We start from the raw sequence: 12,366 nt of genomic DNA, 5'->3' as shown, positions 1-12,366 counted from the left end.
GCCTGTATTTCAGCTACTCGAGAGGCTGAGGCAGGAAGAAGATCATTTGAGCCCAGGAGACAGAGGTTGCAGTGAGCTGAAATTGTGCCACTGCACTCCAGTCTGGGCGACAGAGTGAGACACTGTCTCAAATAAATAATCAGTCATTTCACCAAAATATTTAAACTTACTAATATAGAGTTATATATGTTAATTTCTTGCAATCTGTAAAGTCTCCGTATCTGATGTAAGGCTTTTTTTCTTGTTTCCATTGCTTTTTGTCTTACTATCTTTTTTCTTAACATTTTGCTTTTCAATGAAGTATAATATAGATTCCAAAATGTACACGTATCATAAATGTATAGCTCACTGGATTTTCACAGACTAAACACATCATCGCCTCGAAAAAGGGAGCATGACTCACACCCTTAAAGCTCTCCTGTGGTCCCTTCTGGTCTTTACACCCCTCCCCAAGCAGTAACTACTGACTTCCTTCCTAACAACATAAGTTGGTGTGATGATTAATTTTATGTGTCACCATGGTTAGGCTATGAAGCCCAGTTCTTTGCTCAAACACTAGTCCAGATGTTACTATAAAGGTATTTTGTAGATGTGATTAATATCTGCAATCAGTTGTGTTCCGTGAAAGGGTCATCATATTAATATATACAAAGCGACCCGCAACTGCTGAAGGAGCTGAGAAACCAAAGAAAGAGGCAGACAAATCCAGTTTGTCAGTTTTGGGCGATTTATTACAGCATTATATTTTGGGGAATTTATTAGGGGATTATATTTATTGACTTATATGGGGAACTTACAGACAGAAGTCTTGGGTCTTGCAGTCTTGGGTGGCTGCAAGACAGGTAGATCTCCACTCCACAACCCCCCAGACACACAGCTTATATCTTGGGAAAAAAGCATACATGCTCTGGAAGGAATGGGTAGGTGGCTATGGTGTCAGCCTGTGATTTCTGCAACAGCAAAGGTTGTTTTGGAGGCAACTTACAATAAATAGGTGTTCCTACACAAAGAGTAATAGATCAACCAGACATTTTGGAAGCATTCCCAAACTCAGGGTTAGTGGGAACTTACATGGTAGATTGGCATTTTAAATTGGCCAGGGGCGGTGACGCACGCCTATAATCTCAACACTTTGGGAGGCTGAGGCAGGCAGATCACCTGAGGTCAGGAGTTAAAGACCAGACTGGCCAACAGGGTGGAATCCCGTCTCTACTAAAAATTAAGAAATTAGCCGGGCACGGTGGCGGCTGCCTGTAATCTCAGTTACTCAGGAGGCTGAGCCACAAGAATCACTTGAACTGGGGAGGCGGACACTGCAGTGAGCTGAGATCACACCACTGCCCTCCAGTCTGGGTGACAGAGCAAGACTCCGTCTCAAAAAAAATAAAAAATAAAAAATGAAAAAGTCACTCTTGTCCCTACAAGTTGCCTTTAAGTAAAGGAGATTAACCTTGATAAGGTAGCTGGGCCTCATCTATCCAATTGAAGGCCTTAAGATAAAAGACTCAGGTTTCCTAAAGAAGAAAAGAATTCTGCCTCAAGTCTATAACACAGAAATCCTTCCTGAGTTCCTAACCTACCCTACAGATTAGAGACTCAAGACTGCAGCATCGTTTCCTAGCCCATATCCAGCTCACCAGTTTGTCCTAAGAATTTTAGACTTAACAGCCTGCACAATCACGTGAGCCAATTGCTTAACATAAAACACTTTTGTATTCCTAGAAATAAGACAGAAAGATGTAAATATTGTCTTGTTTCTCTGGAGAACTCTGACTGATACAGATTTTATACTGAGAGTGGTTCTAGAAGAACAGAATCTTTTTTTTTTTTTGAGACGGAGTCTCGCTGTGTCGCCCAGGCTGGAGTGCAGTGGCGCGAACTCGGCTCACTATAAGCTCCGCCTCCCAGGTTCACACCATTCTCCTGCCTCAGCCTCCTGAGTAGCTGGGACTACAGGCACCCGCCACCACACCCAGCTAATTTTCTTGTATTTTTAGTAGAGACGAGATTTCACTGGGTTAGCCAGGATGGTCTCGATCTCCTGACCTCGTGATCCACCCTCTGGGATTACAGGCGTGAGCCACTGTGGCGCCCAGCCTAGAAGAACAGAATCTTAAGGATGAATTTTCGGAATTCGTTCTGTGGTTTCTGGAATTGGTTCTCTCATCTGGTTGGATTTTGTTTTTGTTTTTGTTGTTGTTATTTGTTTGTTTGTTGTTTGCTTGAGAGGGAGTCTTGCTCTGTCGCCCAGGCTGGAGTGCAATGGCACAATCTCGGCTCACTGCAACCTCCACCTCCTGGGTTCAGGCGATTCTCCTGCCTCAGCCTCCTGAGTAGCTGGGATTACAGGCAGGCACCACCACGCCCGGCTAATTTTTGCATTTTTGGTAGAGACCAGGTTTCACCATGCTGGCCAGGCTGGTCTCGAACACCTGACCTTGTGATCCGCCCACCTCGGCCTCCCAAAGTGCTGGGATTACGGCCGTGAGCCTCCGCACCTGGCCAATCTGGTTGTATTTTAATGCACTAATGACTACTTTCAGTGGTAAAGGGAGCACCTATAGTGTGATCTGGCAGAAGAGATACCCAAAATACCGCCATTGGACACTCCTACACAAATATTCATAAGAGGCAAGGTTCTGGGTGGCCATATATTTGCCACCTTGGAACATTTTTATCAAATTAATGAGTATAATGAAATTGGCTGGTGCTGTTAATTGTGCTTGACAAGATAGGGAAAGAAAGGATGAACTCTCCGGGTTTCAAACTCCCAGCTCAGCTACTACATAACTGAATGAAACGTTTCTGTCTGCCCTGAGAAAAAAAGAAAAAGAAAAAGAAAAGAGAAGAAAAACACATCTCCTGTCACCACAGAGCTGACGTTTCTGAAAGCCAAATCCAGAGTCTCATCCTGCAAGTGGTTGAATGATGACACAAATTGAGTTCCCAACCTCACAGGAGCCTCTGCTGTTAAAGTAAGGGCAGGAATCCGGAAGGAACAGGGTCCTGACTTTTTTTTCTCTCTCCTACTGCCTTCACATGAGAAGGACACCTAAAAACTTGAATGGGGACCTATGGGCAGATCCTGGTGAAGCTGGGGACATTGAGCTCCTAAATTCTGTGGAGTCTTCTCTGCCAATAGAAGCAAGCCCTTCCATCCCATCTGAGGACATTGACTCTGCTATCACTCAGGAGCACGTGGTGGCCTCTTCTGAGGTAGCTGCCTCAGAAGACAGTGCTGATTCCTCAGGACCTACCCTAGGGAACACCTCTTTGCTTCTAGAACTATGACAAGATTCCAGTCCCTACAGGCCCCAAAAGGTGAGATCCAAAGTGTGACTCGGGAGGTTCACTGTGCTCCAAAAGAACTGCACGATGGTTCCAATTTGTACAGACTCAAGATTGTAACACTCAATCTTGGGAATGAGCGTTAGGGTGTGGGATAATGATGCAAGGAACATGAAGTTGGATTGGGGTAGTTTATTGAGATGGGCCCACTGCTCAGATCTTCTGGATTCAGTGCTGTACCTCCAAGGCTTAGAAAAGGGCTCTGACGGTTTGGTTTGGCTGAAGCATGGACCAAAACGTGGCCCACACTAAATAAAGCTGAAATGGCAGAGCTGACTTTGTGCACTGTAGAGGAAGGTATAGGGAGGTCAGAATATTAGATTTAACATGTGACCTCCACCCACCCAGCCTAGGAGCATCCAGAGGACACGGCTTTCACCGTGACTGAGAAGTGTACTTGTGAGGGGAGCCCCTGCTCCCTGAGGAGTCCTGTGGTTGCTTTTCCTTGTAGGTTGGAAATTGCAGTGGGATCTACTGTCATGGAACTGGGAATCCTTAGATGCAGTGCAGACAATTGCTTTCTGGGATGGAAGGGGACAAGTGGCAACACGTAACTGCCAAAAGCAAGGAGAACATAGTCACCGTAATGGGCAGTAGAGTCAAACTGGTAATAATAGTCTGACTGGCAGAGACCTGTGGCATTGGCTGTTGATCGTGGTGTCCCTAGAAGAGGGTAGACGGACAGCCTGTTAAATTCTTACTTTATCTGTATAATTAGAAGAGTTCTAGGTCAAGTGAACAAACACCTAACTTGAATCATAAAAACAAAGAGTCACAGCTCTTCACTCAGTTCCCAGACTTGAACCAGTTTATGACCCAGAATTCCTCAAACGAAGGGAAATCAAGGTCGCCTTGAGGAAGGACCCTGCGGCACTGTCAAGAATGTATACTGTTAATCTTCCTCTCAGGTGTCCCCAAAGGGACCTACGGTCTTTTACCATGGTGATTGTACATTGTGAAAAAGAAAATAATCAGACTTTTGTGGGATTACTGAACTGACTCTGAACTCACGCTCATTCCAGGAGGCCATTCAGAGTAGGGGCTTATGGAAGTAAAATGGTCAGTGGAACCCAGGTCCATCTCACACTGGGCCAGTGGGTCCCTAAACCCATCCAGTGGTTACTTTCCCTGTTCCAGGATGCATAACTGGTACAGACCAGTTCCTCAGCAGCGGCAGAATCCGCACGCTGGTTCCTGTGGAGTGAGAGATACTGTGGTAGGAAAAGTCAAGTGAAAGCCACTAGAACTGCCTCTTCCGAGGGAAAACAGTAAACCAAAAACTATCCCAAATTGCTGGAGGGATTTCAGAGATTAGCGTCATCATCAAGGACTTGAACAAAGCAGGAATGGTGACTTCTACCACATCCCCTTCAATTAGCTTATTTGGCCTGTGCAGAAAAAAAGATGGATCTTGGAGAATGACAGCTGTATACTTACCCACGTGGCCACACCAATTGCAACTGCTGTCTCAGATATAGTTTCACTGCTTGAGTAAGTTAACACATGCCTTGGTGCCCTGGTACTTGGTGTGCAGCTATCGATTGGCAAATGCTTTTTCCTCAATATCTGTTAATAAAGATTACCAGAAGCGATTTGCTTCCAGCTGGCAAACACCTTTACTGTTTTATTAGTCTACTCAGGCTGCCATAACAAAATACCACAGACTGGGTGGTTTAAACAACAGAAATTTACTTTTTTTTTTTTTGAGAGAGAGTCTGGCTCTGTCACCCAGGCTGGAGTCCAGTGGCATGGTCTTGGCTCACTGTGACCTCCACCTCCATTCAAGCAATTCTCCTCCCTCAGCCTCCCAAGTAGCTGGGATTACAGGCATGCACCACCACGCCTGGCAAATTTTTGTATTTTTGGTAGAGACAGGGTTTCACCAAGGTGGCCAGGCTGGTCTCAAACTCCTGACCTCAGATGATCCGGCCCGCTAAGCCTCCCAAAGTGCTGGGATTACAGGCGTGAGCCACTGCACCTGGCCCAGAAATTTACTTTTTCACAGTTCCAGAGGCTACAAGTCCCAGAAGGAGGTGCTGGCAGATTTGATTTCTATTGAGGACTCTCTTTTTGGCTTGTAGACAGCAACCTTTTCACTGCGTCCTCACACGGCCTTTGTTCTATGCTTGTGCGTAGAGCGAAATCTCTGTTGTCTCTTCCTTTTCTTATAAGGTCAGCAGTTCTATTACATAAGGGCCCCACTCTTATGATCTAATTTAATTTTAACTACCTCCCTAAAGGCCCTCTCTCCAAACATAGATGAGGGGTTAGGACATCAACATAAGAATGTGGAAGAATACAATTCAGTCCATAACAACTGTCTTATGTCAGGAGTAGATTAAACTCTCCATTCTTATCATAATATAGTCTTCAGGGATTTTGATCGCCTTTCTTTTCCACAAGATATCACACCACTTTAGTACATTGATGACATTATGCAGATTGGGCCTGATGAGCAAGATGTAGCAACTGCTCTAGACTTATTAGTAAGAAATGTGCAAGTCAGAGAATGGGAAATGATTCCAACCAAAATGCAGGGGCCTTCTCCATCAGTGAAATTTCCAGGGATCCAGTGGTGTAGGGCATGTCAAGATATTCCTCACAAAATGAAAGACAAGTTGTTATGTTTGGCTCCTCCCGTAACCAAAAAAGAGGTACAACGCCCTTTTGGATTTTGGAGGCAAGACATCCCTCATTTGGGTGTGCCACTCCAGCTCATCCACCACGTGGCCCAAAAGCTGCTAGTTCTGAGTGGGACCCTTGGCTTCCAGTCCTGCTACACAATCTTATCTGTTCCAGCCCCATCTATGGCCTCGTACAGCGTTTCCTACAATCAGTTGACTGAGGAAGACAAGATGAGGTATACCAGGCATGTAGATGGTTCCACATGGTGTGCAGGCACCCCAATATGGACAACTGCAGCACAATAGTCCCTTTCTAGGACATCCCCAAGAAACAGTGGTGAAGGGAATTCCTCCCATCAGGAGCAATCCCCAACTTCAGGCAATGAATCCAGTGGTTTTTGTTTGGAAGGAGACATGGCAAGAGGTTTAATTGTATATTAATTTATGAGATTTTGCTTGATGGTCAGGGACTTGGAAGGAGCATTACTGGAAATTGGTGACAAGGAAATTTGATGTCTCTCTCTCTCTGAATGAGCAAAAAATGGAAGATATTTGTGTTCCGTATGAATGCCCCCCAAAGGGTGACATCTGCAGAGAAGAATTTTAATAATAGGATAGAAAAACCTGTTCTGTGGATGCCAGGCAGTCTCTTTCTGTAGCCATCTCCATGTGAGTTCATGAACAAAGCAGCCATGGTGTCAGGGATGGAGGTTACACATGGGTTCAGCAACATGGACATCCACCCACTAAGGCCAACCTGGCTACACCCACCACTGAGTGCCCAATCTGTCAGCGTGAGAGACCGACATTGAGGCTTCAATATAGCACCATTCCCCAGGATAATCAGCCAGCTACAGGTGGCATGTTGGTTACGTTGGACTCCTTCTATCGTGGTAGGTCGGTATTTTGTCCTTCCTGGAGTGGACACTTAGTCTGAATGTGGATACACGATACCTCTGCCAAAACTTATCCATAAATCCACAGAACGCTGTCTTCACCACTGTGGTAGATTCCACAAAGCATTGCTTCTATCCTATTCAGCCTGTTCTGTTCTACTCACTGTTCTCTTCTGCCTACTGCTTCAGGATGGTGGGGAACGTGGTAAGACCAGCGACTTCCATGAGCCTGTGCCCATCGCTGTACTTTTTTTGCTGTAAAGTGAGTGCCTTGATCAAAACAGTGAAATGGCCTTTTGAAGACTCAAATACAGTGTCAGGTAGGTGGTAATGCTTTGCAGGGCTGGGGCAATATTCTCCAGGAGGTTGTGTATGCTTCAAATTAGCACCCAAGGGGCTGGGCATGGTGGGTCGTGCCTGTAATCCCAGCACTTTGGGTTGGGAGGCTGAGGTTGGGGGATCACTTGAGCTAAGGAGTTTGAAACCAGCTTAAGACACATAGCAAGACCCTGTCTCTAAAAAAAAAAAAAGTTTTAAAAAAATTAGCTGGGCGTGGTGGTATGCACCTGTACTCCCAGCTACTCAGTAAGCTGAGATAGGAGGGTCACTTGAGCCTGGAAGGCCAAGTCTGCAGTGAGCCTTGATCATGCCACTGCACTCCAGCTTGGGTGACAGAGCAAGACCCTGTTTCAAAATAAATAAATATAAGTTAGCGTCCAATATAGGGTGCTGCTTTACCAATAGCCACGATACACAAGTCCAGGAATCAAAGTATGGAAATGGAAGTGGCACCATTTGCTATTACCCCTATACTGACCCACTAGCAAAGTGTTTTCTTCCTGTCCTATGACCGAATGCTGTGCTGATCTAAAAGTCTTAGTTCCAAAAGGAAGAGTGCTTCCACTAGGGAAAACAAAAGTGATTCCACTGAACTCTCAGTTAAGATGCCACCCAGCCACTTTGGGCTCCTCATGCTTCTGAATCAACAGGCTAAGAAGGGAGCTGCTGTGTTTTTTCGGATGATTGGTGCTGGCTGGCTACCAAGGGAAAATTGGGCTGCTACTCCCCCACGGAGGTAAGTAAGAGTGCATCTGGAGTACAGGCAATCTCAATATTACTCTTCACTGTGATTAAGGTCAATGGAAAACTGTAACAACCTAATTCAGGCCATACTACTACATGGTCCAAACTCTTCAGGAGGGAAGGTTTGGGTCACCCCACCAGGTGACAAACCGTGACCAGCTGAGGTGCTTGCTGAGGATAAAGGGAATCTGGAATGGGTAGTGGAAGCAGGTAGTTATAAATACCAGCTACAACCACATGGCCAGTTACAAAAATGCTGACTGTAATTGCTATGAGTATTTCTTCCTTATTTGGTTACAAATGTGTTGTGTGTGTGTGTGTGTTTAGAAAATATCTTTGTCTTCTTCTCTCTCTTATTCCCTTATATAACATAAGATATATCTTAGTATTTCAGTTATAGGATACCAAAGAGAAGAGTAAACATGACCCGAGAACCCTGCGTCCTCTTCTGGGGAAGGGTTAGTGTGTCTCTGGTTTCAGCCAGGATAGTTGAATCAGATGAGGTGCAAGCATGATTTTGCTGTTATTTGGAGATTAAATATAGTTTAAAGAGATATGTAGAGGTGCCAAGTTGACAAAGACTTGACTGCAGTAGTTAATTTTATTTATTTATTTATCTATTTATTTATTTATTATTTTGAGACAGGATCTCACTCTGTTGCCAGGCTGGAGTGCAGTGGTGTAATCTTGGCTCACTGCAATCTCCATCTCCCGGGTTCAAGTGATTCTCCTGCCTCAGCCTCCTAAGTAGCTGGGACTAAGGTGCACGCCACCACGCCCGGCTAATTTTTGTATTTTTAGTAGAGACGGGGTTTCACTGTGTTAGCCGGGATGGTCTTGATCTCTTGACCTCATGATCCACCCACCTCGGCCTCCCAAAATGCTGGGATTACAGGCATAAGCCACCACACCCAGCCTGCAGCAGTTACTTTTATGCACCACTGTGGTTAAGCGATGGTGCCCAGTTGTTTGCTCAAACACTAGTTCTAGAACTTGCTATGAAGATATTTTGTAGGTGTGACTAATATCTATGATCTATTGACTTTAAGGAGATTGCCCTCAATAATGAGAGTAGGCCTCACCCATTCAGTTGAAGGACTTGAGAGCAAAGTCTGAGGTTTCCCAGGGAAAAAGAAGGAATTCTGCCTTAAGACTGTAACACAGAAATCCTGCCAGACTTTCTGCTTTGCTGGCCTGCCCTACAGATTATAGACCAGCCAGGCCCCACAATCACATGAGCCAATTCCCTTAAATAAATTCCTTTAAAATATATCCATGTATCTCCTATTAGTTCTCTGTGAAAACCTGACTCGTACAGTTAGTTTCACTTGTTTTGTGACGTTTCACTTGTTTTGTATGAAATTACCTGTGCGTGAAATTACACAATCTACACTTTTCCTACCCAGCTCCTTTTGTTCTGCATGACATTTGTGAGCTTCATGCCTACTTTCCTCAGGTTCATCCGTGAACTGTGCGTGCACTGTGGGGTAAGACCCACCGTCTGCATGTGTAGAGTGCCTGTGAGACAGGAGCCAGCAGGTGGCACTACGACATCTCATATGGAACTTGGAAAAGTCCTGTAACTGCAAATTCCTAGGAGTTAGCCACAGCTGAATTTTTCAGTGGTCTGTCACAGGGCAGATAGCTTGTCGTCAAACTGGAAATAAAATCTTTACATTTCTAAATTTGATGTTAATTGAGTCAGTAAAATTTGGCCGGGCGCGGTGGCTCACGCCTGTAATCCCAGCACTTTGGGAGTCCGAGGCAGGCAGATGACTTGAGGTCAGGAGTTCGAGACGAGCCTGGCCAACATGGCAAGACCCCATCTCTACTAAAAATACAAAAATTAGCTGGATGTGGTGGTGGGTGCCTGTAATCCCAACTATTCGAGAGGCAGAGGCAGGAGAATTGCTTGAGCCCAGCAAGTGATGGCTGCAGTAAGCCAAGATCATGCCACTGCACTCCAGCCTGGGTGACAGAGTGAGACTCTCTCTCAATAATAATGATAATAATAATAATAATAGTAATAATAATAATAAAAATTGAAGTGCTGAAGACACGGAAGGCCTTCACAGAAGTAAACCGTGGCAGGGGGAAAGGAGAGGGCTGATGTGCCCTGAGCCCAGCACTAGGGAGTGTCAACGCCCTGGAGGGGTCTGGGACTTTCCTTGCCAGCTAATGCGTTGGGCTGTCACAGACTCGTGGATACAGATACTGGCAGGAGCTGTGTTTTTTGTTTTTTAATTTTTATTTTATAGACAGGGTCTCTGTCCCCCAGGCTGGAGTACAGCGATGCAATCATTGCTCACTGCAGCCTCAAATTCCTAGGCTCAAGCGATCCTCCTGCCTCAGTACCCCCAAAGTTCTGGGACTACAGGCATGAACCTGTGCCCAGCTAGAAGTCGTGTTATTATTTACAACAATCACTATAGCCGTAGTACCCACATTTCCTTGCCCTGCCTGAGTCCCAGCATGTGGGGCCGGATGACACCTGCACAGGCAGTGGCTTGCAATTCAGGACAGTCTCTGAGCTTGGGGGCCCTGAATGTCTGAGAGTGGGCAGTAAGCCTGCCGACCCATTTGCTCTGGAAAGAGCTGCTCTTTCTATCTTCCAAGCAACTTCCCTTTGCCGTAAGCAGTGCAAGCAAACTGCCCATTGCTTTGGAGAAAGACACTGTTGTTTGTCTTCCAAGGCTGTTCATTTCACCATCGTTGAAAAGGTAACCCAGGACAAAGGGAAGGCAGACATGCAAAGACTGCAAGACGTGCAAAAATGTGAGACACCCAGGGAGACTCGTCCGGCAAGAGGAGTATAGAGGATGAGAAGGGTCCTCTTCCCCGGGAGGTGTGGTGGGGGAGAGAAGTGTGTGGCTAGAATGGAGAAGGTGGCTGCAGAATGGCACCTCGAGGCTTTCTGAGGAGTCCCATCAGTCCTCTGCACCGGGGGCTGCCATCTGCACAGTAACAGCTGCCTGGGGCCCATGGCCTTGAGTGGCATTCCCCTCGGGAACTTTTGGGCAGTGGCGTTCTTGTCTCCCCATAGCGAGCACTGGAGACAATGTCATGCAGACATCCTTTGCTCCTCACTCCTGTGCTCTGGAGGGGAGAGCCCTCTAAACCAAAAGCAGCCCTGAGTGCATGCTTTCCTTTTTGGTTGAGGTCCAAGGCGAGAGAAGGCTCTTGCAGAGGCAGTAGCAGTGCTGAGAAGGGCAGAGCCAGGTGGCAGGAGCCCAGGAGAGCCACCTTTCTACCTTAGGTCAACAGTCCTTCTGTTGAGGGAAACCCTTGCTATTCTAGCCAGTCTCCTAGTGTACAAGCAGCAGCAGTTGGGGCAGGGATGAAGGGCTCGATCTCTTTCCTGTGAAGGAGTCAGAGAGCATTTGGGATTGCCTTGCCAAGAAGAGTGTATGCTGCAGGCCTGGGACGTCTACAGTGGCTGGGAATAAGGGAAGGGTGGGTCTTCCTTGATGACTTCCCTGAGATCTTTTCTTCCCACTGGAATTTGTATTATGTATTGGAAGGACACAATTGGAGTAAAATTACAGAATTACAGACTTTCACTGGAGGAAAGGACCTCAGAGATGGCCTAGTCCAGTAGTTTCTTAGCCGAGATCCTGGGACTACTCAGGCCTTCATGGATGGGTTTCAGGGATCCAACCTCCTTCTAGTGTGACACATTTGACTTTGCAGAAGTTTGTCAGGTGACCGGGATTAAGCCATTCCTAGGTGACGGGTAAGTCACAGAACAGATAGGTCTCTGGAGTTTGGGCAAGAAGAGGTCAGTGTAGCCAGGCAGAGTCAGACGTGGCTGGCATCAGGAAGCAGGCCTTGGGCCAGAGAAGTTCTCAGGCTGTTGTGCATCGTGGTGGCGATGGCAGCCACCTTGGTGTCCAGCAGCTTCAGCATCCTCCGCTGTAAGCTACAGGAAGGAAACTTTATGGTGCTTTATGTCAAGAATTTCGTGTTTAAGCAACACAATAAAAAATGGCTGGGTGTCCCTATTTAGATGGACTTTGTTGGGGTGTGAGATTCATTTTGTGAGTCCTGGGGGAGAACACTGCCTAGACAAGGCGGGACCTCAGATGCCAGACTGGAGGCTCTGGACTTCACCCTGTAAGCCGAGGAGAGCAATTGGCAGTCCATAAGCAGGGAAACTGGCAACCACTGCAAGAACTGCAGGAATTGCCTCTGGAAGACACTGGAAGAATGAGAGAGTGGGGAAGGAAGCACAGGGTCTTCACAAGCATTCTTTGCCCAGCATACAGTAAGTTCTTAAAAATGTTTGGAGAAAGAGAGGAAGGAAGACAGAATGCTCCATGATCAGTCCTATCAACATGCTTGTAAGAAACAGCTGAGATCCCCTTCAATCTTTCTGTAAAGGGAGAAATAGGAGTGCATACCGCCGCCAGTGCTCC

At 46.3% G+C, this 12,366-nt stretch overlaps 1 protein-coding gene across 1 annotated transcript in view; it reads right to left on the bottom strand.

Annotated features, from left to right (window-relative positions):
- The window catches only part of SEH1L (SEH1-like (S. cerevisiae)), a 54,392-nt gene extending 42,535 nt beyond the window's left edge, over window positions 1–11,857 (bottom strand). The window contains exon 1 of the mRNA XM_011936663.1: window positions 11,756–11,857. Coding sequence (XP_011792053.1) covers window positions 11,756–11,857 — 102 coding nt within the window. The remainder of the gene's footprint in view (window positions 1–11,755) is intronic.
- Window positions 11,858–12,366: the final 509 nt, after the last annotated feature.

Source organism: Colobus angolensis, unplaced genomic scaffold (assembly GCF_000951035.1).
Source record: "Colobus angolensis palliatus isolate OR3802 unplaced genomic scaffold, Cang.pa_1.0 Scaffold155, whole genome shotgun sequence".
NCBI lineage: Eukaryota > Metazoa > Chordata > Mammalia > Primates > Cercopithecidae > Colobus > Colobus angolensis.
The sequence above is the reverse complement of the archived record's forward strand: the minus strand, read 5'-3'. Positions and strand labels throughout refer to the sequence as shown.